This window comes from Neofelis nebulosa, chromosome 8 (genome assembly GCF_028018385.1).
Source record: "Neofelis nebulosa isolate mNeoNeb1 chromosome 8, mNeoNeb1.pri, whole genome shotgun sequence".
Lineage (NCBI taxonomy): Eukaryota > Metazoa > Chordata > Mammalia > Carnivora > Felidae > Neofelis > Neofelis nebulosa.
Window position 1 is genome coordinate 62648437 of NC_080789.1, and position 25634 is coordinate 62674070.

Here is a 25634-nt window from a genome sequence, read left to right on the forward strand (position 1 = left end):
AAGATGGAGTGGTAAAACAGAAGAAAACATCTTAACTGGAATAAAGCCTTCTATTCAAAACCCAAGCAGGGTCCTTGTCCTTTGAGGCATAAGAGGTGCAAAGAGAACGGCAAGACAACAGGAATAAAACCCACATGAATCACTGTGGCATCCAGTTTCTATTCACAAAGAAAAAGCTCCAGTCCATCTTTTAATTTTTTTGAAAAATTCCTGACATTACAGAACTAAACTGAAATGTATTAATATTCCACTCTTACATTTCCATGACAAACAGAAAAAAAAAAAATTCATGAGCCAAAAAAAGGGGGGAGGGGAGAAGCTTATAAAACTAAATATGGATCTCAGCATTAACAGCTGAACAGAGAAAGGAATTAAAACGCTTTAATTAAAAAATCACGAGTGGATGATAAAGTGTGTAGAAACTGAAAATTTACAAACTATTTAAAACCTGGAATCGCTGACTGTTCAGAAACTACACAGATGGATCATGGGTGGTGGTGAACAGCAGAAAGGGATTATGGATGAATCTGCATTGTTCTAGCTGCTCCCCATGCCACCCGTCTCCGAGGAAAGCCTGTAACACAAAAAATAAACAACTCAAATTAGTTTTCTGAATGCCCAGCTGCACCTCACCTCCAAGAACTGTTAGCCTAGTTGGTGAGATGTGAAGGAGTACATAGTGTTTCAATATCAAGGGAGACGTTTAAAGATTTGTTGGATTGGTACTTGGTACCAGGATCCTGTAACCCCTGCAATCCAAGCTTCCTGAGCCAAATTACCTCAGAACAGAAGGAAACAGACTCTGTTACCAACTGTGGGTGTTCTTCTAATGATGCTCTTTGGAATATTTGTGGGAGATGTTAAATGCTTTCCAAAAATATGCCACACACTAAAACCTCCTCTTACAGGGTCACAATACACAGAAGCAACTTTTCTTTCTTTACTGAGCTTATTTTAGCTCCTCCCAAGCTACTGATAGAAAGCAGCTTAGGAAACATTTATCTGAAAGTAGCTCCATGAGGCTAATGTTGAAACATCAAAAAAGGCTTCAGTCCTGGGGTTTTTCTAGCACTGTGAAGGTTATTCCTATTAAGAAAATCCTAAACGCTAGGAGATGTTAAAAGAACACCAAGTATAGTTTAAGTATGGGTCAAGAATTATACCCAACCCATAGTTTTCAGGACTTAAAAAAAGCAGAAGCCAACATGTTTCAACAACTCCCTAGTTCATTCTAGAAGCTCCGAAAACCTGTTGTTTCCTTAAGCTAAATTCTCCATCCAAACATACCCAGCTACGATGCCTTCTGTCTCAAAAATATCATTTGAGGTCCTGGAACCCAATTTTGGGCTCTGATGGAAAAGTAAGCATTTAGTCTGCTTCACTGATTACTGCACAGTCAGCAAGTCTTAGCTCCCACTTTGAACAGAACTATATGTGTAACAGTTTCAATTCCTAAATTTAGTTCATAAAAATCTTTAACTGTCATAACCTATTTGTGGTATCTAGTCAAAAGAAAATGAATGGTATTCTGTCATCTCCATCCCTTCCACAACAATGTAAAACCAAAGGCTGGTCCGAAGGGGGGACGGGGGTGACGAGGACACCCAAGATCCAGGAAACAGGTCAACTACAAACTGTATTTAATTTTATATCTGAAATTCTATTTCTACCTCAGCATAAAGGGGAATAGTTCTTTAAGGGGGCTGATTCTTGCCAACATCAAAATAGGAGGACCTAGGGCAACACAAACTGTAAGCCCTGAACGAAAGAGTTTAGTGAGGAGTGAAGTTTTAGGAAAGGAGCTGCTGGAAACAGTTTAGATCTAGGACCCAAAGAAATCAAGTTCATGCAAGAAGGTGATGACACTCTAGCACCAAAAAGAACTCAAAGAACTATCCAGAATTTATACACACCCTAAGCATTGATTGAGGCAGGAGGTATAGAAGGGGCAAGAAGGGAAAAACCCAACCGTAATCACACTAAGGACACTATGATAGAAGGACCACATGGGGGAGCCGAAAAGTTTTTAAAAATTGAACATCAAGTACCTTTGGTGGTGGCAGTCGACACCTTAAACCTCTGCTTCCTTCCCCACAATCCTCCTTTAGGGAATACTCATTAGGTAAAGAGGCCTTCTAATCAAGAACTAGATAAAATAAAAACCAGGTCTCTTGGGGCAGGGGGGGATGGTACCAGCAAAATTAAGTTGTAACTACAGAAAGCTTATGAAGGGAAAGCTGGACCATATGATAAAGGAGCAGCCAGCAACTAACAAGAAAAACTACCTGGACAGGTTGCTCCTCTAGTCGTTTATGCAGACTTGGGACAAGTTACTAATTCATAGGGCCAACCTGGGATTGAGGGACCACAATGGCATGAGATAATACATTGCAACACTGACAAGCAATTAGTTTTTTTTTTTAACACTGTAAACCAAATGGGGTGTGTGTGTGTGTGCTGGGCGGGGGGGGGGGGGGGGGGGCGCAGATGGCAGGAATTTCTACACTAGTTCTCTAATGCCTTGCGAAGAACCGTATACATTCAGGTTGAATTGAAGACTATCAGAGGCCTTCTGCCACCACACCTACAGCATTTCTGGTCTTTTGTGGAGGCAGAACTGTGGTCCTTGGGATAAGGAAAATAAGGCTTCAGGGAGATTAAAAGTACACTTGAGGGAAAGTGAAGTTGTTACTGCCAACTAGTCACTCATGTGATCTGTGAACTTAAATTCTCCAAGGCTTTTTTTTTTTTTTAATCTGATAAGGGAGTGGATTGGTGAGTTATAGCTGACCTTAAAGGTTCCCAGTTTAGAATTCTCAATTCATGACAGGGCTGGTGGGAGACAGAAGGGTGGGCAGGGAATAGAAGGAAGGGTAAAGGGACTTAATCAGGGTTGGTTTAGGATGACTGGAGAATCCTGTCAAATTCTGGGTGATGTTACAGTTGCTTGTTCAAGATCTACCCAGTGTCAGAGGAAGAGGGGTTAATTCTCATTCAGAGGAACGCAGACAAAAGCCAGCAAACTTTATTGGACTTTTCCCAACTTGCCTCCTCATTCTAGGTAAAGAAGTAACTTCTTTATATGTATGTTCTGTAAAAGATCCTCAAAGTAACCACTAACCAGAGGAAACAAGCCTGGGATGGACACCCTTGTTACCTGCTATTGGCAAGGTAAGGGATTTTAGAAGTCAGAGAAACTGTTCTCACTAAAGAATCTTAATGGCAATTATGGAAGACCCTCAGGATTTAATCTGCTGCAGGCCCATCTCCTTTTGTGGGGAATGACAAAGGACGACAACTAAATTAACCAGGGATACAAACAAGCCCGAGTCAGTTTTATACAATCCCTAAATTGAGTAGCCACAGGTCACAAGCTCCCCACCCCTTTACCCTTCACAGCACACAATCAACTAAAGTTCTTACTGTGGCAACTTTATTACAGCTAGAAACACAAATCTGGCCAAGAAGGCCTGCTGATAACCATTAAATAATTAAAAAAAAAAGTTAACGGAGAAGCTTTTATTCATTAACACAGAGCCTAACACATTGTTATATTGCAATGCAGAATAAAGCTACAAAAAAGTAACAGAATGAAAAAGAAGAGCAAGAACTGTGGCTCTAGATAAAGAATTCAACAAGTCAGACTCTGAAACAGGCACTCCGATGAAATGGCCTAAACCTAACCCCAGGTTACCATTGCCCCCACCCCCACCCTGTTATTCCCAAAATAGTAAAAAGGAAACGGTCACAAGCTCACAATTGTTTGGTTCTCACCAATGTTAACAAAGAAAAACAAAATAAACCAAGGAATACTTGAGGGGGTGCCTCAAGATATTCAATCAGTAGGGGGAGAATCTCTGTTTCTCGCCTTTCAGTTTGTTAGTTACACATGGCACGGCAGAGGTGGTGGTGGTGGTAGCTGAAGCCCCGGTACCCTTAGCAGCAGACACAACATTTAGAGCCAGGAGAGGGATGGGTTTCATGCCAAGCAGACTGGAGACACAAGGGGCGGTCGGAAGAGGGTTGGGGAGGCTGGAGGGTGCGTCGGAGGTCCCCGCTGTGGCGAGCGAGGGGGTGGTGGTGGAGGAGGAAGAAGAAGAAGAAGGGGTGGAGGGTTGAGAGAGGTTGATGCTGAGGTGATCAGGGATCGTGACGGAGGCTGCCTGGGAGGAGGGTTTAGCGTTTTCTAAACTGTAACAGAGGAAAAAAAGGAACAAAAAAAAAAGGGTGGGTGGAAGGGAAGACCACAAAAGGGAAAAAGTACAGGACAAAAACTGCTTGTTATCAGTTAAGTGCCTCTGGTTGCACATTAGGAAGACCTAATACCAACTTGTGATAAGCTACCTTTCTTTAAGTCTGTGTCCCACCCTCTAAAAATGTATACTTTGCCAAATTCCATTCCACGATGCTATTTAAAACTGCTATGGTGAAGGAAAAGCTGACAGACTGAGAAAAGAAATCACACAGAGCACACTTCCGTGTATCTGACACATGAATCCAACTCAGGAGTCAAAGGATTTCAAAGTAGAAAATGAAAGAATACTTGTATCAATCTCCAAACAAAGAACAAATGTCTCTCACCCACCAATCACTTGTGAAGCTGTGGAATATTATACAGAATTAGAAAATTTTCCCCCTAGCACTGAAGTTTGCTTCCATCTCCACAGCAAACTAACCAATATATCACGATGGGAAAGGACAAGAAACCAAAGTAGGTCACTAATTTCAAAACTTTAAAGAATGTAGCATTTTCAAAGAAAAATGCTGAGAACAGAAGTATAGATAAGAACTAGGAAAGCTTCATTTCTGGTAGGAGGAGGGGGTGAGAAAAAAAGCCTTTTGTTTTTGACTGATCATACTTCTAATAGAGACCTTACAGAACTGGAACATACTCCTGCACTGCTGAAAACCTCATTTAAAAATATAAAAATACGCCTCTATTCTTAAAATAAACTCTAAATAATAGTAATGACCTGGCAGCTCCCAAATGCCTGCATGTTTCTAAAGCAGAACTGCAGTATTTGCTGAGAACTGTCTGGACAACCTGCCCCACAAGTTTAACTCTTTAAGGGCAGGGACCCTCCTCTTAAGAATCCATTTTGTTTACCGAAGTCCAGAGACCCTTACAATCCATAAAGCAGGGGATAAAGAAAGGACTCAGACTGACAGAATAAGAGCAGAAACACTCAGACTCCATTACTGAAAGCAGAGAAATCTTTCTTGCCTGGTAGTAAAACTAGTTTGCTTTTTGTATTCAAACTGGGCCAAGATGGGGAAGTGAAGAGTATGCTTTGTGCCTGTAGTCTTTGCTTCGGTGTTAAATGAAGCTTTAAAAAGTTGTAACACAAATTCAGTTTGGACAGTTTCATTAAATAGGATGACTCTAAATAACCAGCCATTCAATAAAATAAGGATGATCCTGAAAAGAGTGACTGAATCAGGAAACTCTGGTGAAGTTCTGGTTCCTTCCAATGTAGACACTGACCCAGGTACAGGAGTCAAACCGCTTCCATTTAAGCACTACCTGACAATATTCAGAGCAAGCCTACCCAAGCAGAAGAAAGCCATCTCCAGCTTCCAAGAACATGATTCTCGCCACTTAACTCCTCCCCATACCCCAATTAGAAACAAGACAACAAACCTTTCCAAACAGCCTATGCAGAAAGTTTACCACCATTTCACACTGAAATGTTAAGAATCTGATGTGCTTGGTAGCAGAAGAAAGCAGATCTAGACACAAAAAAGTCTTTTTCTACATAAATACTAGTAAGTACCTCAAGACATTAAAAGGCTTCAGGCAAAAGTCAAAACCACTGGGGAATTGATAAATTCTTAACCAGGAGATAAAAGACAATGGAATAAATACAAAGTCAGTGACTATAAATGTAATACGGACTTCATTTGTATGAATTCCTTTCCCCTGAACTCTTAACACCTTTTATGCGCAACAAAGACTGAATAGTTTTAACAGAGGTAAATGACAACTAGACAAAAATCTACAGAAAAAGGATGGCTAAGCCCCTTGGGCAATGGCTAACTGGCTTAGAATGTTAGTAAGCAATTAAAAACATGACTTAAGCACTTGTGCTGAGAAAGCAAGAAATATAAATGCCTTGTAGAATGCCCACTGGAATGGTCCTGCTACAACTATCTTGTGTGGTAACATCAGCTCGGTTTGGTAAAGAAAAATGAAACCTCAGAAGTCATTAAGGTATGAGATGGTGGGAGAAAAAAAAAAAAAGAAAGAAAGAAAACATACTAGACATTCCTGAAATATTCCCAAACCTATGCCTCCCCTTTCCCACAAGCTGTGAACAATGGAACACATTTGCAATTTGAGAAAAATGGATGTTTTCAGAGTAAGTGGTAATGGTTGCTTCCCAGAAACTACCTTGCTGTCACACATTTTTCTTGTATCAATTAGGGCGTTTTGGAGACTAAACCCAATCAATGAAAGAAATACTGGTCTATGATACATACAGCAAAGGACCTACATTTGGTTTTAAGTCACTATAGGTGCTCTGGTCAGAGCACTATTCTGCTAGTGAAGTCATACTCTTTCCACTCCTAAAAATAGCAAGTCAAATGCAAGCCTTCTGTCCCCCTCCCCCATACAATTTTATTACAATCTGGTTACTTTCTCTGCTACACTAAAAATGGATTAAGGTAGGGCTAGACTTAAACTTTATTGCCATCTCCACCCATCCCCACTCCCATCCCCCAAATACTCCCACATTTAGTAATACATTGTAGCTTTCCCCAAAACACACATTACTTGTGTTGCCACCAACAAGACAAAAAAGGCAGGGAGGGAACCCTTACCTGACATTGATTAGATATTGAGCCAGGCTAATGCTGGCAGCAGATCCAGTGATGGTAACCTGCCTATCAGTAGATCCTTCCACTGGGTTCGCAATTTTGATCTGCGCCCCAGACATCTGACGGATCTCATTGATTTTGGCGCCTTGGCGCCCGATTATGCAGCCAATCAACTTAAGGAAAAAAAAACAAGGCACACCAAATTAAGAATTGCATGGCTAGGTCCAAGAATTCCATCCTACCCCTCCAGCCTTTTATAGCTCCAGTCCATGATAATGGGAACAGAAACTACTATCTGCATTCTACACACTCTACTCACTGTTGATTTAAAAACTTGAGTTATAGACTGCATCTCAACTTGTGCCCTATTGTTTTGTCTGACCACTAACAGGTCAGAGCCAACTCTCAGCTGACTGACTCCTAGTAACATCAGCTTATTTCCTCAGGGTACTAACTAGACAAAATAAAACAGGCAACATCGTAACAAACCAGTTTATCATGGCAAGGGACAATAAAGGTCTCTGTTTTTTGGCAACAAAGATGCCAAATTCATCCTGCTAGGATTACCATTTTAATACACCGGTAAGAATTCTAGCTAATTTCGAATGCTTTTCCTTCAGAAAAAAGTAAAAACTTGGGTCTCCATTCATACTGTCTGATACTGTACACTAATAACGTGATACTGAACACATTTAATGTAGATAGTGAGACTGAGAAACTGAGGTTAATTATTTTATTATTCTCACAATTTAAATAGCCACATGTGGTTAGTGACTATTATGCTGGACAACACAGAACATTCAACTGCTGCTTTAAGTATAAGGCTTCAGATTATACAAGAAGCCAAGGCCGATGGGATATTCTATCTGAAACAAAAAGGTTCTTTCTGCCTCATGAAACCTCAACACAATAGTGTTATCAATTTTCTCCATCAGTTTTTATTCAGATTCTACATACTTTAAAATTTTTAATTTGGGATCTTTTTTAAAAAACCCATTTTCTTCCCTAGGTCTTGTAAGTGGCATGACACTGCATCAACACTCTTTTTTATCCCATGAAACCCTATTAACTATACTTACATCGTTTGGAATGGTGAGTTCATGAGAAGTAGTCTGAGCAGATGCATCCAAACCTGCTAAAAGACAGAAGAGAGCAAGGAAGTTCAATGCAAAGCATACAAACCCCCCACTGATTTGCACATTAACCTAACAGAAGGAAACAAACTGGAAACCCAGCATTGGCTGTTGGGATTCATCACTAACTTGGAAGCCTCCAAAGAGGAAAGAGGGGGAAAGGGTACAGAAATAATGCTGGAAAGGTTCCTCTGTACACTCAGAAGAGCTGATTTCATGCCATTTCCTGCAAAGCCCAGCCTATTAGCATATAAGGGGATGGAAGCAAGGGGCAAGGGAATGTAGTATACTCAAAAAGGACCAAAATCTAACCAAGTCCTTCTGCACTGCTCCCCTTTTCTGCTTAGGATTTCCTGCTGCTGTTGTGTTCCAATTTTATCTCACCTGATGCTCACTAGCACCAGTGCCAATATCATGCCTGTTACTGGGTACCATGGGCTTTTGGCACACATGCAGAGTTGCTTTAAATATACCTGTATCAGATTAACACCTCCCCCAATCCTAACCTACACTTGAAGGTCAGAGAGAATGAAATGGCAGCCAGGTGAGGAAAGTTTATTTCTCCAGATTTATTCCCTGTCTTTTGCTCAATTGCTCAGTAATTTGTTCTGGTTTTTATTTTGTTTTCCAAAGAAAAAGAAAAAAATCCCATTAGCAAACACTCATACCCATCAATAATACTGACATCTGGACCCAACCAGGTCAGCTGGCTAACTCTCAAAGCTAGTCTTGCTCTCAGCTGTGGCTGCTAAACTCAACATTTTTAGAAGGGGGTTGGCCAGATCCATCAAGGGACCCTCAGGGGCACCAGGCCCACCCCTTTGCTCTCTCAGCTCCTTTCTGCCATGTGCATGTTGCTGGTATGTCATGGGCAGTGAAACAAGACTCCCACCAGTTTATTAATATAACAGTAGAATACTACAGATTTTTTTTTTTAATCATTACCCCAATAGCCTTTCACCTCTGGAGAGCTGGATTCAATGCCTGTTAAGATACAAGTGAAAATGAGTTTGGTGGTCTCATCCTAACCCTATCGGACAAGTTATTCCTTATACAGAAAAAAAAAACCCCAAAAACAAAACAAAACAAAAACAACTACACAATTTGGCACAAATGGATTCTCTACCCAGATCTGTGAATAGCTGGTGGAGAGAAAGGGGGTGCCAATCAGATCAAAGGGGCAGCAGTGAGGATGGGTTAGAAGAAATATCAGCCTACCCTTTGCCTGACAAGCATCCCCAGACCTCACCCCAAACCTTCCAGGGCCTTTTTTTATTAGAATAACTCACCCCAAATGAAAACCAAGTTAACAAACACATTACCTCTTTCAGTTTAGCGATAGAAGACAGGCAAGTTTAAACCAGCAGGATGCTGGGTAATGAAGTATGTTTTAAACAGATGTCAAACTGAGACCTTGGGGCTGGCCTCTGTCTTGCACTACACCTTACAGAAATAAACACTGAGGTATCCATACCACTGAATCCGGTGTTGCCATGCGTCATGGGAAAATGAGACTGTTGCATTGCCAACTGGTGCAGCTTGGTCAACTGCAGGGAGGAAACAGGAGAGGTTGGCATTAGAAGAGTAAGAGAGCCAGGGCTCACGCACATTCAAATTTGAAAATGCAGAGCTCCTGATCCCCAAAGTTGACTCTACTACTCAAACTACAACATAGGATGGGGCTTATACCACAATCCTGGGGATGGGGCAAAATATGAAGGTAAGGGTTAGAAATAGAAAGGGCACAGTAAAGAGAATGAATGCATTTTAGGTGTGTGAAAGAAAAGCAGCAGCACCTGCCCAACAACCATCCCCTTGTGGGCTACTTAATGAAGGTGTTTGCAGCCATTGCAACAGTTGCCCCAGGGACAAGCACAGACAGGCTAGGTAAACAAACTGTGCAGTGGTGCTAGGGAAACACACCATGCAGGGTTCTGTCATTATCAGGAGGAGGGAAGGAGATGAGGGGGCAGGGAGACTGCAAGGAGGAGAAAGATTAAGATGAAACCAAACTGGACTCAGCACCCCCTCACCAAAAGATTTCTACAGCGTTTCTTCTTCACCTATATATACACTACCCTGGCAGTTCTACAACAATCCCTCCTCAAGGCTACTTTCTCTCTTGGGCCAAACACTAACCAAGAACCAAACCCAAGTTCCCAAGTCTAATGCTCAGCACCTGAAAGGGTTAGTAATGATAGAGAAAAGTGCAGAAAGAAAATGCCCTTAAAGGAAATCTGAATACCAGCACTTTTAAGTAGGAGTTTTTAGTGGCAAGAAAGGTTTTATGGAGTTCAATTCCCAAATATTCAGCTTCTTATTCTTCCCTGTGTAAATAAGCCCCTTTTCCACCCCTCCAGATGCTTTTTAAATTGTCACCTCAAATTGAGGAGTACAGTACCCAAGGGCAAACCCAACCTCCCACTCCTCCCCCACAGAAAGGACTCCATGAAGAGATGCAGTCAGTCCACTGTCAATTTAGACTGTGCCCTGGAATAACAAATGATAATACACCACAGAACATTTCTTTTTTAGACACAGTAATCTGGAAAACAGGATAAAATAGAATCTAATAATTTGCTGGATTATAATTTCCAGTGATTATATTATCAGAAGGCAAACAAGGTGCTACTATGCCCTAATTACAGATTACTTAAGGGCCAAAAGATGGGGTTCACCTTGTGAGGAAAACAATACTCCATATGCTTAAGACCCAACTCACTTCTGCCTATGTGGAAGAAAGAGTGAGACAATTTTGGATGGGAAAGGGAACTTTTCAAAACAAGAAGTGAAAACAAAACTTACATCTGGCTGTGGAATGGCATACTGTCCTTGAATGGTATAGGCCTACAAAAGGAGGAAAACAGTTCCTATTAAAGAAAACCAATCAGGGACAGCCACCCAGAGGGAGAGGGGGAGACAGATTTCAACTAGCCAGGAAGCCAGAGTTGAACTAAAGATGGGGGAGGCCACAGATTGAGGCAGTAGATGGTATCTCACAAATACAGTCAGACCTGAGTTGGCTTTCTTTGAAACCTAAATATGATGACTTATTCCAGGAGGCCTATGAAGGGAGCCAAGTTCCCTGCAATCAAAGGCAAAATACACATTTGTTTCTTAATGAAAAGGTGGGAAGTGGATTAAGGAATGCCTCGATTGACCAAGCCCCCTTTCTCCCTCTGTACAAGACAGCCTAGGAGGAAAATGGTCTCTTCCCTCAACCACCCCAACCCTTATGCCAATCATGGTGACATGAATGTTTGTATCTGCATAAACCTATACAGCATGTTCTATAACACTTCCCTTTCCCTAATTTTTTTCTACATCTGCCTAAAGACCTTAAGTGCACTAGAAGCTAGTTTAATCCCTAACACTAGGGAGCTGATCACAGGAACACAAATAAATAAAATAAATCACTGTGTTCTAAATCCTGCACCTTCTCCCACCTCCCACTCCATAAAAGGCACTTGCAGCTCCCACTACACCCTCCTCCCCCCACACCATAACCTCCGAAAAGGGAGCTGGGTCTTCAGGGCAATGGGGTGGGGGACAAGGAGGAACAGGAAGGGAGGGGAAGGAGTGGCTGGTTAACAGGATGTGAAGCTTTTCACATCACAGTGGCCAGTACCCCCAAAAGTGCACCCAGGTGGGGGGTGGGAAGGTGAAAATGGGATAGGAAGAGTGGGAGATGGGGAAGAAGGGTTGAACAACAAAAAAAGGAAAAAAAAAAAAAGGAAAAAAAAAAAGGAAAAAAAAGGAAAAAAAAAGAAAAAAAAGAGTTGGTGTTACCATCTGGTGGGCTACGCGGCCTGTGTGAAATGAGGTGGGGGGGGTCAGTCCAGGTCCCCGTGGACAGGTGGTGTCCACAGCACAAAAATCACCAGCGCCACTGGCCCCCCGCGTGTTGGCAGTCTCGGCTGAGGCGGAAGGATTGAGTGAGCCTTGGAGACTGAACATCCCCTCTCACCTCTAGAGGTGGTCCCTCCAGGTCAGGGTTGAGGCACATGGACGGGGTGGTGTGGGGAAAGCTCGCACTGTCGCTGCCTGTGCTGTACCTGTCCTGTGGATAAATAGAGGATTTCAGTCTCCAGGGCTGTCAATCCGGCACCTTGTCACCAGCATGAAATTCACACAAAAAAAGTTGTTTAATTTTTTCTTTTCCTTTAAAAAGGAGCTCACGACACAATTTGAAACGAGCTGCAATCAGTGAATTTAAAAAAAAAAAGTTACCTTGTGGCAGGTATCACACTGCACAATTGGGCTATTTTCAGTAAGAATGAAGGGGTGGGGCAACAGAGCTGATGCCAGCTACTGGTCACTGTGGGATTAAGTTGAACCCCTATAGAGCCCACTTTTGTCACAAAGGAACAAAAGATACAGGTCCATCTGTGGACGTTGCATAAATGGGTCCATTTAAAAAGGCCCGTGGGAATAATAAGGGCCACTCATGAAAGAAGCTGCAAGCCTTTAGAGGGTGGTCAACTGAATAAAGGGTGGGGGAGGGTAGGGGGAAGCAAAGAGGTAAGAAGGGGGAGGTGGAAAGAGGAGGAAAGGAAAGGGAAATGAAGAATTATAGATAATTGCTGCTATGCAGCATGGGACTCTTTACAATCCCAAATGGGAGTGGAAGAATCCAGAAGAGCAGGAACATGGAGTTCCTGGGGAGAAGGGAAAACTCCTAAGGCTAAGCCTCCTTGCTATACTATACTGACTCTGGGCCTTTGTTTATCCTGCCTATCCAGACTGTCGGAACCCTTTGACCAATCCAGTTTCTATAAAGCAAGGTACTAAACTGTCTCAAGGTAATACTGTGACATGATTAATTTCTTGTGAAAGCTCCCAGAAGCACATGACAAACTAAGTCCCCAAATTCTTGTTCAGTTTTATGCCAACTCAAAATAGAATGTGAATGGGATGGACTTCGTTTAGGCTTCCCCCAATTCAAACACAAGATGGAACTAATTAAGTGTGCTTGTAACAGGCCAGCCCCTCATCGGGAAAAGGCATTTTGAACAATGTACTTGCTTGCTTAGGCAGCCACCAAAATGAAGGTCACTATTTCAACCTGAACCCCAACATTTAAAAAACTGACCTACCTACTCCTCAAATACTAACAACAAAGCATAAAACTACCATGGGTCTAACCCGTGCTCTTGTCATAAAAATCTAACTTCAGAATAAACCATATGCCAAAGATCAAGAGTTTAGGTGGGTGAAGTAGAAAGAGGCCAAGGGGGTGCTTTGGTGTTCTTACTCTAACACCAAAGGTCATAGCACCACAGCCCAACATGCTCTCCCCCTTCTATTCTTGCACACTGAACCCTTACCCCGGGCTGGTTTCAGTTATGCCATGTGGGTTCAAACCAGCTTATGAGGTTAAGAGTCTGGGGGAACAACACACTGGAGTTTGGGAGTGAAGGGGTAGGAGTAGGGGAGGTGAGGTGGGGGGGGAGGGGAAGTTTGTAGGACACTCAAGTTTAGGAACCCCCCAATTTTGAGACCACCATCCAGAATCTCCTTCAGAGGTCCAATTCTTTGCTACTTTTATTCAGACCTCTAAAGAACACCCCACACATTAAAAAGCATGGATGGGGTGGGGGGGGAAGGGAAAGAAGTAGTGACACCAAGGCAATTTAACCCTTTCTTCTAACCCAACCCACCTTAAATTACCAAGTAAATTACCTCTTCCGAGTGCCTACAAAACTCCCATTGCCTGCTAAAAATTAAGAGCTTGGCATTCAGAGCTTTCTCCAGTACAAAAAATAAAACTAAAAGCAGGTCAAACTATGGCCAGAGTATAGGTTTCAGCAAGCATGCAGAGTGGCCTGGTGTGCTGCTGGCAAAGTTTACATTTCAAATATAATCCTTGTTCATTGTAGCCCACCAATAAGAATTTTCTTACCTGACCACCTGCAAAGATGACTGGAGAACTGGACGGCTTGGGCCGGTACGGGATGGTCACGCCCTTCGGGGGGGACTGGGAGAGAGTCAGAGGGGAAAAAAACAAAAAGAGATAAGGTTTCAAAGCTGCTTCAGCTGTGTGGCTTAAGCTCACACAGGTCAGTTATATTAAAAACTGTATTAATTTCCATCCCCTCACCTACCAACGTTGTCTCTGGCTAGATCTAATCTCAAATCATCTGCAGTTATTTGCCTTTAAAGCAGTAAGATGGGTCCGTGGACTACACAGCTCACACTAATTCTCATCAAGGCAGATTCCCCTGTAATAATTTACGCATTATTTCCATGTTTTCAAATAAAACTAATGACCATGACAAACCTCTATGTGTATATATGAAGTTGGCAATTTAGGATCTTACATTTTGGCCTAAACAGGAAATGAAATAAAGTACCCAAATATTATGCCTAGAGAAATATACACGGTAAGTAGTTCAAAGGCTCAATCAACATTTTCCTAAATTCTACTGGAAAATTCTTTTCTCACGAATATAGGAACATCTCAATGGCAGTTCTAAATGTTTTATTTTCCCTTAATTTTGCTATTCTTGTTTTAACTGGATAGCATATACTACCAGGACCTCACAAATTATTCATAAACACCATCACAGGTAAGTTTTTTTCATATAGAAAGATTTTGAGTATAATCCTGCCTTAAAACATGGAAATTAATTTGAAGAATACGTCAAAGTTGCACATAGCCAAAATACTGTAATCCAAAAGGCAACTTAACTCAGTTTCTCTGGAACCCAGTTACATATTTTGTCCACTCAGACCAAGTAGTGAATCTTCCCCTACCAACCCTGCTAGAATTGCTGTAAACCAAAAGATCAGGGCTGCTTAACAGTTTCTATTTTTGCTCAAACTATAAGAAACGGGGGGGGGGGGGAGGAATATGAACTCACGGAACCTCTTCCCCACCCCCACTGGAGGCTTCTAACAGCTTCACCTAATTCTAGTCTTACTAAATATAGATCAGTCTGTCTCCCTACAATCACCCTTCCCCCTTCTCAGCATGAGCCTGAGGGCTTACCTCCAACATGACCACGCAGATCTGTTTCACACACTCAATGATGGATTGCGGAATGCCAGCAATAGTGATGGCCCGCTCAGTTGAATTGGGGAGCATATCCCCTGCCACCTGGACCTGAGCCCCTGTACTCTTTGGGGTAGAAAGAAAATTTTTAAAAATCAGAGAAAAACGATTCATGCTCTTCCAATTCCCCAAGCAGTAATTCTACAGCAGCGATACTTATCCCATTTCCTATTTTACCCTTTTTAACCTCCCTTCCCACTCTTCCCTTATTCCAGATAGGACTGTTTAATCACAGTTATAAATAAATTAGCCTCTGGAAGTCAGTAACAGCCTAAATTTAAGCTGCTCTCAAGAAAAAGGTCCTACTAGATAGTTTTCTTTCAGCTAATGACAGCTTCGTAAGCCATCAAAGTCCCCACAAATATCACCCACTTTTCATTCTTTTATTAAACAAATATTTATATAACGCCCCTTCTATGCACCAGGCACCATTCCAGGTTGCTTGGAATACATCAAACAAAACCAAAATCCCTGCTCTTCTGGCATACACAATATGATCCCAAAAACTCCTTTAGAAGCCATTCAAATTTCATTCCAATATCCAATTTAGTAACTCCCAGATACTATTAAAAGCTTCCGTAATTCAATGTAAATTCCAGCCTAAAAGGGAGCAGGATTACAACTACATCCTAATATACTTTCCTGTTTTCCCCTTGCTATTTAGGTGTTTGGCCAAGGAAAATATTTGCTGTCATTCCATATCAAACTCTAATCTCTTCAGACACACAAAAAAAGCATATAGTCTCATGGAAAAATTGCCAAATGAAAAATGGAAACAGATCATATGCAACAGAAATTCTGGTTAACCTTCTGTCTTACTGTTAAGATATATGAATTGTAAAAACAAAACCAAAAAACAAAAACAAAAACCATCCTACACATTATTTATATACACGTGTCAACTGTGTAATACTTTTCTTCCCAATACACAATTAAATCATAATCATCTAGGACTACTACTTTAATAACAACCTTCATTGCAAACGTTAACTTTTCCAAGCCATACTAAGAGCTATTAACAGAGAAAGCCACATTTAGAATAAACATTTTCAAGACCACAAAAGTCACCAACCTCTCGTATTTCCTTGATCTTGCAACCACCTTTCCCAATGAGAGAGCCACACTGACTAGCAGGGACCACCAGCCTCAGGGTTACTGGGGGTCTACTGGCAGCTGTGCTATTGGTCATAGAGCTGCTGATGTCCTTCAAAAAGAAATGAGAACACAAGAATCTAAGTTTAAGCAGATCCCTGGGACCTACAACTGCTATAAAAAAACCGTTTAACCTTTTAAGGGACGTTTCAGTCATGATCTACCATCAACAAAAGTTCAAATATTACCCCCTCCACCCCCAAAACAACTATTTCCTTAAAGATAAAAACACCTACAAACTTCCTCTGATTATCCCTAAATACAGTTTCTTTCATGGAGGAAGAAAAGTGACTGTTTTGGAAATCAGAATTGACTGTAAAGGGAAACAATATCAAAGTCAAAATTAAAACATTCAGATGAAACAATGCAACCCCAAATTCAAATAACCAATTCTGTTCTCTTAGAAAATTAGAAAGATTAAGCAAGTGTTTCTATTTGTTTTAATTTCTTGGTAAAATCACCATTATACAAACAATGAAACTGAGGCCTAGTACTCGTCCCAATCACATCTAAAAAGCTGTAGATTTGAAATTAAAAGACTGTATTGGCTCCAAAGCCCACTGTCTTTCCCATAATATGCTACTTCCAAAAAGTCATGGTTTTAACCTAGTTAAATTTAGCCCTCTGAAGATTAAGTGGTTTAAACATCACTTCTCAGCCTAATCTCTATGTAGTAGCTAGACCTGAAAAGTGCTTAAACATAAGCCCCTAAAGTCAAGGACATGTTAAAGTACGAATAAATTTTCTGAATGTTTTTTAAGCTTCGAGCTCTGGATTAGCAGAGCCTTGCAGGTCAAAAGATAACATTTCTGATCTTGGCCAGGATAAAATTTCAGGCACCATTAAGTATCCAACCACCAACCAAGCAGCAGCCAATAGCTCTCCTCTGCCTGTGGTGTCAAATGCATGATTAGCAGCATTACTGAAGAGGGGGAGGAGGCTGAAGACCTAGGGCAATGGTTGTAGAGTATCTGAAGGTTGAGGGACCTTGGTGAACAAAAGAAACAAAAACAAAACTTCCTTCTGCCAAAAAACTTCTGGCACTGATATTTTTCTTCTGAAAACCTGTAAAACATATTCTCTTCCTCCAAGTATAGCTCTGACACAAAGTTATCAGACTGAATTTCTTAAAAATCCCAACTGCACCCAAGGTTGAAAGATATGTTATTTATGGCATGTATTAGTGTTCACCAGGGCACCTAACAAAAGCACATTTATTTAAGTTCATTCAACTATAAATTAGAGGACATGAAGTTTACCAATGCAGTACCATCATACCTTCAAAACTACTGGTCAAAAAATAAAAATAAAAAATGGGTTTTCACACTTTTTTTTTTTTTTTTACATTGAGTCCTCAGTAATAGTCAAGCTAGTCCTTTTGGGAACTTCAGTTTTGGGAACACTGAAGAGGTTTGTAAAGGACCCATTTACAGATTTATGATCCAGTCTGGCCTTCAATTTAGAAAGCTCTTAGAAAAATCACTAAGCTATCTAGAAGCACTTTAAAATGAAGATTCAGGGGGGGAATGAGTGAAAACGAACCTCTTCCAGTTTGTCAATGATCATAGCAAAGGCTTTGAAGATGGCATTAGTGGGTCCAGCCAAAGTGATAATTCTCTCAGGACAATTCCCTTCTGAGATGTTGATACGTGCACCACTCTGGATTAAAAAAACAAAGCCAAGAGGTTAACAGACAAAAAGGTCTGAGCATATACAGATTACACAGCCCCTCCCAAATAAGATGACCAAGGAAGCTACCTATATGCATGATCTTAACACAAGCCAATTTCGGATTTCAAACATTGCTCATGTTTGCCCTCAACACTACAGAAGCTGCCTCAAAGCTTGAATGAATTGAGGCTTACTGGAACTACATTTCCCAGCATATTATGTGATTACAAATAACCAGGCCAGAAAAACACCAGATTCTCCTATTGATTCCTTCTAATTGCTCATTAAATAAAAATTTTGCCTTTAAGGGCTTTTAACAACCCTTAAACTAGCCCCCCATCCCAGCCCCCTATAACTCACCTCCTCACGCATCTTCTTAACTGATTCTCCTTTCTGTAAGAGGAAAAGTCAAGAATGAGCTCCAACTGCTGTTTCAACCAAGACTAACTAAATAGTAATTAGAGTTGAAGTGAAACAGTCTTACCTTTCCGATGATACTGCCAACTTCCTGCAATGGAGAAAACTAGCATCAAATAAGAGGAAACTCAAGTGTTCATATCATAAAAAGGAATTTTTAACTGTCCAAAACAATGGAAAAATTCAGATTTATTAGGAAGAGAAGTAGGGAGGCTTACTCTCTTCTTTGTTCAAAACATAACTGAAGGTACCAAAGAATACTGAGGGAATAATGATTCAGAAATAATCAAATACTATTCTGTGTTTAACATAACTTATTTTTTGAAGTACCAAATCTGTATAGTTTCCCAAAATTGTCTTGGCAGAGGTTATCTATTTATCACAAGCTACACCAATCTCGATGAGGAAAATCTTATTATCCAGGTATGAGAGTCTTTGGCTCCATCCTCTAGTTAAGCCTTTCCTGCTCAGTGGAGCTTCCTACTAAAGTCTGTCCATTTTCCCACTACACTCTCATCTACTCTGATAGAGAAGACTGCTAAAGCCAGATGCCCCACAGTGCTAATCTGATGAGCTCCAAGATGCATGCCCTCTCTTCCTGGCCTCTCCCCGAGCAGTTACTATGACCCAATTTCCCAAGCTGGTGCATACCTTTCCATGCATAAGTAGCCGGATGGTGAGAGTGACATTTAATCCACCTTCAATCACACCGGTGTCCATGTCGAGCAGTGTTCTGGGGAGCTGGACTTTGAGTGGTCAAGTCTTTGGTCACTGGTGGGGGTGAAGCCAAAAACTGAAATGCAAACATGACCAAAATCAGAAGGGGAAAACAATAGGAGAAATAGTTCCCAAAGTCATTTTCACTGTTACAAATGTTTTTTGACTCTTTTCCTTATATGACAGCCTATCCATCGGGAAGCTTGTATACACCCAGCACAACTGCACTAATGACAACCGTTTACAGCTCAGGTTCTGATAGAGTATAGAAAGAGACTCTTCAGTCTGCTGTCCTTAATGGTAAGGTTTCCGCTGACTCTGAGGAGGAGGAAGATTCCTTCAATCCGCAATGGTTGCAAAGGAACTGCTGAACGTGCACCAGTTGTCCTTCAACAGAATAAGATTCGACAGGATACAGAAACACCTGGAAATCATGAGGCCAGACCTCAAACTAATCAACTACAGACAGATGACCTTTTGGTTCCCTGTTAAGTAGCACGCTCAGGTTGAGAGCAAGAAAGGACACATTAAGTTTTCTTACTTGCAGCAATTTCTAGATAAAAAAAAAATTTAGAGGTAGCTCACATTACAATTTCAAATGTTCATAGATGACACCAAATAATTTTAATAAGATTTAAATCAACAACCTCACTGAAAATGGCACTATCTGAAAAGCCTCTATGAAGGCTGGGATTCCATATTCCCCTTTGGGAAAAGGCTCAATACATTAAGTACATCCTGAGTCCTTTCTCCCATCCCCTCTCCTGACCCAACTTGATAATCACTCATATTTGAAAATCTGCCTTGCTTCTGCGTATTAATCTTTGTTACCACTCCACCTTTATTCAAATCTATTAAATCTTAAATTTTCTTCCAAAGAAGACAATGAAAATAAAACTACTGCTAAATATTTATTGTATAGTTGTCTTAAGCAACAGCAGGCATAAACCTTTCCTACAGAGAAAGCTCTTTCCCCACCCATCATCTGAAACAATATTCCTAACATTTCTGTCTTGGAATAACTAACCAAACATAGAAAGAGAATTTGTGAATATACCTTTTCCTATGATACCTCCTTAGGACCTAAGAGCATTAGCTTTAAAAAGGTTCTCCAAAGTTGATAAATTTCACCAGTGACATTTTTAGCAACCATCCCTTCAAAAGTCAACATCAATGATCTCTCCTTCAGCTAAGTTTCCCCCTTCACAAACCAGCCACTGTTTTAACTTTGTTCCAACACAAAGCCCATCCCCTAAACACTTAAAATGTTTAGTTGCTGCCAAATCATTCTGTATATGGCAAACTGCCTTGTGGTTACCTCCAAAATATGATTATTTTAAAAGACAGACTTTGCATCCCCAAGGCACCTCATTCCCCCATTGTCAAAATAGAATTGTTGGCAAAATCCCAGAATTCAACACTTTTCACTCAGGGAAAAACAACAGTGCTGGGGGGGCGAGGGAGACTGTTACGTCTTTAAGAATGACTTTTTAATAAGCTATGGCTAAAAAAAAAAAAAAAAAAACTGGCAGTTTAACTCTTTATCCCCACTCAAATGTAACTGGAATCACTTTCAAATACCACAGTAACACAAGTTCAAAAGAGCAGGAACACTGAAAAACCTATTAGAAAGCCATTTCTTGATTAAGGCATAGACGTGCATTTCTAACTCCAAACATCCAAGAATCCCTGTCATTTCTCTCCCGCCTAGGTTAATATAAATGTACCCAATCCCAGAAATCCAGCTGTTAATCCTGCAGTCCATTACTCCTTCTCCTATAAATAGCTCGGCCTGGGTCTATACCGGCAGGCATTTTGTAATTTCAAAATTCGTTACCCCGAGAAAACGTCCTGAATAACTCGGTAACTGGGAGCCCGTTTACCCTTTCTTTAACTCCGCAGCCCCCCTCCCCTCGGTCATCCAAGCATTTTCCAATTAAAAAATGCCCCCCCCATCCCTCCACTAGAAAAGAGAGAAGGGAAAAAAAATAAACGGTTCGGTCGGGGGGGGGCGCTGCGATCCAGGGGGAGGGGCCGGGCTAGTAGCGCCTCCTCGTGTGGCTGCGCCAGCGCCTGACCCCCGCGGGGAGCCGCGCTCACCCGCCCGGCCAGCAAGCCGGCCATCGCCTCCCCCAACCCCCTTCAACCAACAAATCCACCGCCGCCCCCCCTACCGCGCGCGCGCCCTCCTTGACTCCTGCGCAGCCGCCACCGGGAAAAGGCGGGGGGAGGGGGGTAGGCCTTGCGCGAGGCCTACTAGGCCGCGTCTGAGCCAGGGCCTCGCGTGAATGGCCGGCCAGGCAGACTGAGGGGGTAGGCGCTCACGCGGTACTACGCGAGGCCGGGGCTCGTGACGAGGACCGGAGCCCGCAGAGAAAGATGGCAAGAGTGGAAAGAAAGCTATAGCCGGGGGCGGAGGGAGAATTTTGAAGCTTACCTGCAGGCGCGAGGCGACTGAGGGGAAAAGGGGAGCGGGCGGGAAGGGGAAGGGCGGGAGGCCGGGGGCGGAACAATAGGGGCGGGCGGGAAGGCGAGGGGGGCCCCGCGGGCGGGCGGAGGAGGAAGGGGGGGGTGGAGGAGGAGGAGGAGGAAGGGGGAAAGAGACCCCGGGGCGGGTGGAGGGCGGCGGAGGGCGGGCGGGCGGGCGGAGGGCGGGCGGGCGGGAGAGGGCGCAGGCTGCGGCTGCTCCGGCTGCTGCCTCTGCTGGTCTGGGAGGGGGACGGGGCGGAGCGGCCCGCTTTCAACCCCGCGCACCCTCCGACCCCGGAAGCGCTAACCGCCCCGGGGGCCGGCGAGGCGACTGCGTCGTCCAAACCTTCCCCACGCAATGCGGACGGCCTCCCTACAGCCTAGAGCGGCTCCGTGGACAGCGTCGGCACCAACGAGACAATACCTTGTAGCCGATGGCTAAGTCTATGATAGAGCGGCAGCGTAAGAACAGGGAGGAAGTTAGTGGCCCCTAGCGGAAAGATTGGAAATCCCAGGCGTGAGTACGGAGAGAGTTTGCAGTCGCCATGGATAAAGGGAGACAAGAGGGAAAAGGGGTGGGTGAAGAGAATGAGAAGAGACGGGAAAAACCCAGTAGTCTATAGTGATACTTAAATAAAAGAAAGATTTAAAAAAACTAATTTGCCACATTGAAGGCAACTTTTACACTAGTTCCTTACTCTGAAAGTTAGTAACTAAAAGCAAAGAATTAAGCATTTACTCTCTCTTAGGAAGAATGTAATTCATCCGTTAAGGGAAAACTCTTTTAAGAGTTCCATTTAATAAATGTAGAAAGAATGAAAGAGTTAGAAAATCACCATTCATTCTGCAACCCAAAATGAAATAATTCATTCAGGCCAGTCTCATCAAACATCAAAACTTTAAGTGAAAAGCTGTTAGGGGAGCAGGATATTATGGGGCCAAATATCACCACACACATAATTGACAAATCGCACGGGGGGGGGGGGGAAGTAATCTAAAATGGAGATATCTGATAATCACCATCTTATTCAAGTGATCAAACTTTGTATCACTAATCGCAGGATACCCGTTGACATTATGTGGTCCTTGATGAGATACAATACATACATAGCATTATCTATTAAATATTCTTGTCAAAAGAGCTTAATCTAATCAACCTTTACCACTAATTTGCAACATACAGAAAATGTATGAGGAATAAAGGAATAAGTTATATACCTCACACTGCAAAAAGATAATCAGCAAATTCAGAATGTTGGACAGTTTGCAAGACAACTACCTCAGGTTCTTTAATAAGGCAATGTAATAGAAAAGAAGGAGGAAGAGGTGAAAGAAAAGAAATTTAAAAGGAAATAACAAATGTAAGGTATGGATCAGATCTTGTTTGTTTGCTTGTTTTTAAATAGCTACATAAGACATTTTGGGGACAACTGAGGAAATTCAAACAAACTGAATATTAGCTAATATTAGGAAGTATTTTTAATCTTCTTGAGTGTGATCATGGAATTGTGGTTATGTAGGAGAAATGCTGTTTAGAAGGTGCATGATGAAGTATTTATTGAGCATGGGTCATGATGTATGCAACAGACTTTCAAACTGAAGCAAATATGGGAAAATGTTACCAATTGTTTAGTATGAATGGTAGGTTTATGGATAATCACTGTACTGTTTGTAAACTTTTAAGAGGTAATTTTTATAATAAAAATTGGAAACAATATGACGTGGAATGGAACAAGATTGGCAAAATGTTGATAATTACTGAGGCTAGGTGATGGGAATATAGGAGTTCATTAAACTGCTTTCTCTGTGTATGTCTGTATATTTCCATGTTAAAACTTTCTATGAAAAACAAAACAAAACAGAGAAGAGCTCTGGCAAGGAATAAGACAAGAGAAGGAAATAAGAGAGAGCAAACCTCGTTCAAGTCCTTCAGATGTCAGTTCTGGCCTTAATATTAGTAAGTTTATTTTATTGGGCAACCTCAATTCAATGGAGTCATCTGAAGAAGAACAGCCTTCCAAAGTGGAAAATACAGCTTGGGTATTCCAGTGCCTTGGGGGCGGGGGACATTAGAAACAATGTGAGATAGAAATAAAAAGAAGTGGGGAGCCTGGGTGGCACAACTGGTTAAGCGTCAGGTCATAATCTCACAGTTTGTGAGTTCGAGCTCCATGTCGGGCTCACTGCTGTAGGCACAGAGTCAGCTTCAGAGCTCCATGTCGGGCTCACTGCTGTAGGCACAGAGTCAGCTTCAGATCCTCTATTCCCCTCTGTCTCTGTCCCTCCCCTGCTCTTGCTCAGGCTCTCTCTCTCAAAAATAAATAAAACATTTAAAGAAAGGAAATAAAAAGAAGTCTGTACTTGCAAAGGCAAGGGGCAGACCAAATACTGAGAGGAAAGGAAAACAAGAAAATGTTAGGACATAACATTTCAAAAAAAATTTTTTTAAGTTTTATTCATTTAAGTAATCTCTACATCCAGTGTGGGGCTTAAACTCACAACCCCAAGATCAAGAGTCACATGCTATTCCAACTGAGCCAGCCAGGTTCCCAGGACAGTAACATTACAAATCAAACTAAGGAACAGGCTTACTGAGAGGCCCAGGCAGAAGGTCAGATTAACCTCAAGATTTTGCATTAGGGTCATTTATATTCCAGGGACCCTGTGAGCTGGGATGAAAGTGAGTGGCTATTCAAGCAGTCATCTCTGATGTGGAAGGCAAAACAAAGATCAAATACAAGTTGATAAAATAACATCATTCTTAGTATGGCTTCTCCTAGGACTGGGCAACAGTTGCAGTCATCTTTGAAAGAGAAAGATGAGATGCATTTAATGGCAATACCTAATAATTTTACGAATCAATAATTTTCTCTCAGAAAGGGAAAGAAGAGAGTGAGTTTGCCTTGAGCTACAAAACGACCTGATATAGGCAGATGATTCCAAAAAGACAGCAAACTAAAGACTCATCCCATGACTGGCAATCCCCCAAAGCTAAAGTGACAATTTTTTTAATAATTTTTTTAATGTTTATTTTTTGAGACAGAGAGAGAGAGAGACAGAGCGTGAGCAGGGGAGGGGCAGAGATAGAAGGAGACACAGAATCTGAAGCAGGCTCCAGGCTCTTAGTTGTCAGCACAGAGCCCAACAAGGGGCACAAACTCATGAACTGTGAGATCATGACCTGAGCTGGAGTCAGACACTTAACCGAATGAGCCGCCCTGGCGCCCCTAAAGTGTCAATGTGTATTTTATTTTTTTAAAGAGATTTTTTAAATGATTTTTTAAAAATATTTATCTTTGAGAGAAAGAGCATGAGTGGGGAAGGGGCAGAGAGCAAAGGAGACAGAGGATTCGAAGTGGGCTCTGCACTGAGAGCAGAGAGCCTTATGCAGAGCTCAAACCCATGAACCATGAGATCATGACCTGAGCCAAAGTTGAATGCTTAACCAACTGAGCCACCCAGGTGGCCCTCAATTTGTATTTTAGATCTCATGGGTTTCCTATCCTTTCCCATTGTCAATTGTGTGGAAACCTTGCTATACTTTGTTTATAGTAGGAAGAGAATGGCAGAATCCCAGATTCCCCTGGTGGACACAAGGTGGTGAAGTCATAAGATAAACACATTTGAGAACCACCATCTTTAGTGCTTTATATCATTGCACAAAATATGGCGCAAACCCAATGCTCTCAGGGGACAGGCAAGTTATGTAATTGGGAGAAAGAAGGCAACAGGAAGTTGCAATGAGAAGACTGGAGTGCACAGGATCCACCTATAAGGAATGACCACTACTCGAGGCCAGATTTTCTGCCTTCAGGAATGAGGACCCACTGTTGCTAGACTTTCTAGCTTGAAATCTAAATCTTTATTGAAAATGTCTGGGGACACCTGGGTGGTTCAGTCTGTAGAATATCCAATTCTTGATCTCAGAGTTGTGAGATCCTACGTTGGGCATGGAGCCTACTTGGGGGGTGGGGGAGAGTCTGATATTTAGCACAGAATGGGCTCTCCACAAAAAGAAAAAGAGACAGACAGACGGATGGACAGACTCATAGCCAGATATAGCCATGGGCATCTGACTTTTCAACCTCAGTTGTTTTTGTTTTTTGTTTTGTTTTGTTTTGTTTTAGTTTATTTTGAGAGAGAGAGAAAGAGTGCAGGAGGAGCAGAGAGAAAGGGAGAGACAGAGAATCCCAAGCAGGCTC

General features: G+C 42.0%; 1 protein-coding gene across 26 annotated transcripts; it reads right to left on the bottom strand.

The window, feature by feature from the left end:
- Positions 1-139: 139 nt before the first annotated feature.
- PCBP2 (poly(rC) binding protein 2) lies at positions 140-21602 on the bottom strand. 26 transcript variants are annotated; one of them, XM_058742599.1, is made up of 15 exons: positions 21401-21576; positions 18898-19039; positions 18314-18337; positions 18190-18222; positions 17701-17817; positions 16079-16210; positions 14944-15072; positions 13855-13941; positions 11920-12012; positions 10758-10799; positions 9427-9499; positions 8898-8936; positions 7899-7951; positions 6823-6992; positions 140-574 (listed from the first exon to the last, which is right to left on the bottom strand). In XM_058742599.1, the coding sequence occupies exons 2-15, from the start codon at positions 18964-18966 to the stop codon at positions 538-540; spliced, it is 1098 nt and encodes a 365-aa protein (XP_058598582.1). In that variant the 5' UTR covers positions 18967-19039; positions 21401-21576; the 3' UTR covers positions 140-537. The 26 variants fall into 26 exon arrangements, with proteins under 26 accessions (XP_058598582.1, XP_058598581.1, XP_058598585.1 ...); XM_058742598.1 differs by having other exon boundaries at positions 7899-7954; positions 21401-21575; XM_058742602.1 differs by having other exon boundaries at positions 13855-13929; positions 21401-21572.
- Between the last annotated feature and the right edge of the window lie 4032 nt (positions 21603-25634).